This window comes from Alligator sinensis, unplaced genomic scaffold (assembly GCF_000455745.1).
Source record: "Alligator sinensis unplaced genomic scaffold, ASM45574v1 scaffold720_1, whole genome shotgun sequence".
Taxonomy (NCBI): domain Eukaryota; kingdom Metazoa; phylum Chordata; order Crocodylia; family Alligatoridae; genus Alligator; species Alligator sinensis.
Genome location: NW_005842026.1, coordinates 2502779 through 2507843, shown reverse-complemented (window position 1 = coordinate 2507843; position 5065 = coordinate 2502779). Strand labels below are relative to the sequence as shown.

The 5065-nt window shown below is 43.3% G+C and overlaps 1 protein-coding gene across 2 annotated transcripts in view; it reads left to right on the top strand.

The window, feature by feature from the left end:
- SCFD1 (sec1 family domain containing 1) overlaps positions 1 to 4402 on the top strand; it is a 115660-nt gene extending 111258 nt beyond the window's left edge. For both annotated transcript variants that reach the window (XM_014519295.2, XM_006022264.3), the window contains 2 exons: positions 3719 to 3787; positions 4165 to 4402. In XM_014519295.2, the coding sequence (XP_014374781.1) occupies positions 3719 to 3787; positions 4165 to 4188 (93 nt within the window). In that variant the 3' untranslated portion in view covers positions 4189 to 4402. The remainder of the gene's footprint in view (positions 1 to 3718; positions 3788 to 4164) is intronic.
- Positions 4403 to 5065: the final 663 nt, after the last annotated feature.

Sequence of the window (5065 nt, the reverse complement as noted above, 5' to 3'; positions counted from 1 at the left end):
CACAAATACTTTTATGATTTTTTGTTTCAATATCTGTTGTGCATTAAAGTGCCATTGTGTATTATAAAAATACACATTTCTTCCTTCTTGTCCCTTAAGGCTTAATAACCCTTAAACATTTTGTAGGCAGACACTAAAATATACCAAAATATGTAATTAGGTTCACAATGCAGTGTGGGATAGTATTGAATTGGTGCCATTAAAAAATGAAAATATGAAATCAGCATTACAGTTATCCCTTGGGGATTAATTGGGGAGATTTTACTTTTGTTTGACTGCCAAGAAAAAATCAGGTTTGCACTGAATTAAATTTAACAGTGATTTTGTGTTTTTTCAATTAAACAAAAAAATTAAAGCTTTAATTTTGTTTGACATTGATTGTTTCTTTTTCAGGCAGTTATAAGAAAAGCAAAGGGAAAAAAACACCCCAAAGATTCACAAAGCTGCCAAAGGGAGTAATGGTGTACTCATCTCAGCTCCACTCAATAGCTCAGGGGTCAGAGCACTTGCCCAATATGTGAGAGTCTCGAATTTTCAGTTCCCTGCTCTACCAGAGGGAATTTGATGCCCCTACATCCCATGTCCTAGCAGCTGCCCTTAGCTGCTAGTAAAACCCTATAATGCAATCACTTCACTGTGAAGTATCCTACAGGGAAGGGGTGGCCAGTACATATGCCACAATTGGTATAGCAGCTGCAGTGTGTGGCACACAAGCCCTGGGCACTCGGTAAAAGAGCCACCAGAATGGAGGCAGGGAGCAAAGTGCTCTGTGAAGTGGAACTGGACAGGATGCTGCTGTAAGAGGTGTCAGGTGTCACTGCCAAGAGCCAGGGTAACCCTCCCCTGGCCCTCCAGTTGCCACCAAACACAAGGTGTTGGATCCTCACTCATTATATAAAACTGCAGTAGTTGCAGAGCCAGGGAAGGATTACTCTGGTTCTTGACAGTGATACCTCCTCTTGCAATAGTGCGCTCTCCCCCAGTCTCCTCTGCACAGCTACAGTTGAAGGCTCAAGACCCCCACCTCCATTCTGGGGCCCAAGGTTACAGGCTCTCATCAGGGATGCCTCTTGGGGGTGGGGATCCAAGCAACCTTCAGGGAGGGGTGGGGTTTAACTTGCATCAGTGCTCTCAGGTATTATGATGTGAGTTGTGTTCTTTCTGTTGATGCTGTTCCACCTTGTATAAATGATTTAATGTTCATGAGAGCAGGAACTAGAGTATTCTGCTGTCCAGCAAGTCATATGCTACTCTCTGTCTCAGTGAATATTTAAATAATTCACAGAGAGAGGAACAACTCCATCCTAAAAGTTGGTTTTCACTAACCATCCCTTTCTTTTGTCTGATGTAAGGCAGGCCTTAGAATCAAGATAGCCCATCTTAAAGTATTCAATTTCAAATACTTGAATATTAATCGAGACAAAGCAAAAGAGAGAAAGCAACTATTGCACTTGGTGTTAGGATACTTATTTGAGTGTCAGGATCTCTGAATTTCCACGCTGTTCCAATGAATGTTTAATTATATGTATATAATTATTACACGCACACATACACACAAAGCAGAACAGCTTTAGGATGGCTGAAACTGCATTTTGCAGTGAATTTACTTTTTGTTGAGACAACTATCCACCAAGTTTCAGTTATGTAGATTTAGTTGGATCATATTTTAGTAAGACGATCTATATATTAACTCAAACATTATCTAAGGAACTACGTCTACCATAATCTATATGAAGTAAAGTATGGTAACATATAGGCATTAAGTTTCTACTGGGAAAGTCACCACTCTCCCATTAGAAATTGCCAGCATCCAGGCATTCATTCAGTTTCTTAGATGGAAACATGCCCTATCCACAAGAAAGATCTTCCACTTCGACATCTGGAAGATGTCCCCTGTTTGAAGGGGGACTCAGATCTGGGAATGGTGTGGGGGGAATGTAGCTACAACTTAAGTTCCATTACTCCATTCCTCTATTCCTAGCATCATCTATTCTCATTTATGTAGAAATGGATAAGGAAAATGTTTGTTTGTAAGGTATATTATACTCCAGTGGCATAGATGGGCCATGTGTCACAAAATGTTTAATTATAGTCTGTATTTGCTACCTTGATATTGTCATAAATCTGGGTTTTAAATCCTCAGATAAATCAGAGGTGGCCAACCTGCAATATGTTTGCCACAAGTTTTATGGGTGGCTCTGTGTGTGGCATGTGGCAGATTGGGGTGGGGACAGACAGCATGGCATAGCAGCAGATAGGGTAGAAAGCAGAGCAGCAGATTGGGCAAGAAAGGGGATCAGAGTGGCATTTGGGTTGGGTGTGGGGCTAATTTTTGGCATGTCTTCCAAAAATTTTAGCCCCCACTGAATTAAATCGTGGTACTTTAATATCAGATCACCTTAAGGCAGAAAACTCCTCAAGCTTTATTTTTTTTTAGTGAAGTTCAACCATAATACAGGTTTCCCTCGCTTTATGCAGGTTCTGTATATGCGAAATTGCTCTTATGCAATGACCCTTTTTATACCCAGAATTTGTTATATGCAAGGTAAACTCACTCTAATGTGATCTGCATCAGGTAAGTCTGGGGGGAGGGGAAAGGGCCATTGGCAGGGGAGCAGATCGAGGTCCCAGTGGTGAGGAAGGGAACAGGGCACATTGGCAGGGGAGCAGATCGAGGTCTCAGTGGTGAGGAGCAGGGACTGGAGTGAGTGGGGCCTTGATCTGCACCCCCACTGGTGGTGAGGGAGGGAGTGGGGCTGGGGCTGCCGCTGTGGGCTGGACTGGGGGCTGTGCCAGACTGCGCTTGGGGCAAGTGGCAGCAGTGCCAGGAGGGGGCCCAGCGCCACTGCTACCTGCTCTGAGTGCCGCATGGCCCAACACCCCCCCAGGAAGAACCTAGTGCAGCCCACAGCAGCAGCCTGTAGCAGCAGGAGCCGCACCCCCCGAGCCATGCCCCACCCCGGCTGTGCAGCGCCTACCTCTACCCCAGCCCATTCCCTCCCTCACCACCAGCATGGGGGCAGATCAAGGCCCCACTCACCCCAGCCCCTGGGGCCAGGCTCTTTCCAGTGGGGGGGTTGGGCCGTGCTATGCTCAGGGCAGGCAGTGGTGGTGTTGAGAGGAGGGTTGGGGGGGCTACGGCAAATTTTGAGGTGGCTGCAGCCCCCCTATAGTCCCTCCCCATAGCTGTCTGCCCCGAGCACAGCCCAGCCCCCGCTGGGAAGAACCCAGCGCCACCCTGGCCCCAGCAGACTTACCTGTTGCTGATGCAGGCAAGGTTTTGGAACATATCCCTATTTGTTACCCTGTAAAGGGTTCCTTTTATGTGCATTTGAGTTATACACAGCTTTTCAGGAACACATCTATTGCATAATGCGAGGAAACCTGTATATGCAGGTGTGTTTCCCACTACACCCCTTAAAAACTGATCCCATAGATTTTTCTCTAATTTCAGTTACATGTTGTACAGTAGATTCAAATATGTAAAGAATGCCATGTCACTGCTTTCTGACTCTCCCCTCATTTTCTCATGTCTTCCATTTAATCAGTATGGTTTCTTTCCAATTAAGGTATCTACTTTTCTTGTCTGGACCAGCAATGAATGATTAACAGTAAAAGAATAAGTTCTTTCAAATGACCTCTGTTGTTGTTCTTCACGCAACTAATTATTTAAATGTTTTATTGACATTTGATCTCTTCCCTATCTTTGCTTCCATAGGGCAGACAAGGCAAACATGTTTTATATGGCTGTAGTGAACTTTTTAATGCGACACAGTTTATAAAACAAGTAAGTTACCCTTTATAATATCATTAGTATGGTTCAAAGTATTAGTGCTTGAATTTGTTTAACATGCCACCATTAACTTTCTTGGATTCACTGGTAAAAATTGGAATTATTTTAAACACAGTTAAATACAAATATATATTTAGTTCATAACTGAACTGGTAAAATTTAAAAAGAAAAGAATTGCTAATAAATTGAAAAAAGATGGCTTCTGAAAGGATTTTTATATTGTACGAACATGATCTCTTAAAGAGAATGTTTTTTATTTATAAACAGCAGCGAAATATTATGACAAAGCAGAAAGGCTTGCTCCATGGACTGAATGTATTAGTCTGACAGAATAAGACTGGGAACCTAATTTTGTTTGTCTCTCTATTTAGCTGTCCCAACTTGGTCAAAAATAAGACTGAAAAACATTGTTACCTGAAATCATCTCTGTTTGACAGTGAGAAGAAAAATCGTGACCACAGATAGCATCTTCAATATCTATAACCTTGTCATGTTGATAAAACTTAAACCGTTCCATTAATTTGATTATTTTTAAAGATCACCTGTACTTACTATACAGTGTATTCCAATTGCAGACTAACCTTTCAGAAATAAACTGTAAAACTTGTATTTTGTCTGCTGATACATTGTTGTGGTTGATACATTTTATATTATTAGTTTCTAAAGGCTGTGTCACAATAGCATGTAATTGTTTTATGCACAAGAGCCGTGCTGCTGTGGTACTGCTGCTGGTGCTTTTGCAGCAGTGGCAGTGCCAGTGGGCACAGCTGCCACCACCACCACGAAGGCAGGGCTGTCTTTAATAGTCACTGTTTCAGGACCAGGACTGTTGGTTGCTGCTGCTGTTGTGGGACAGCAAATCAGTTCTGGGGCAGCAACTGGGATGTAAAACTGCTACTGAAACCATGGCTGTAAACCCCAGCCCCCAAGGGCCTGTGGGGGTAACAGAGGTGAAGACAGCATGCCCCCTCACCCACACAGGTGCTGGAGACAACCTCTCTACTGTGAGAGTGGGGGTATTAAAGGAGCAGCCCCTTATCCTCTGGTGAGAGAGCTGACATTTGAGGCAGATTCATAGTGCTCCAGCCGCAGGGCTGCAATGTCAGTACATGCTCATAGCGCTGTATTTTTGTAGCAGCGTACAGTGGACAGACACTTTGTAGCAATACAAATGAACATCTGGTCATAGCCATAGTCATGTCCTCTATAGAAAAATGTTCTATGGCCATATTTCTTCAGTAGCACAGCATTCTAAAAGGGAAGTTAACTTCC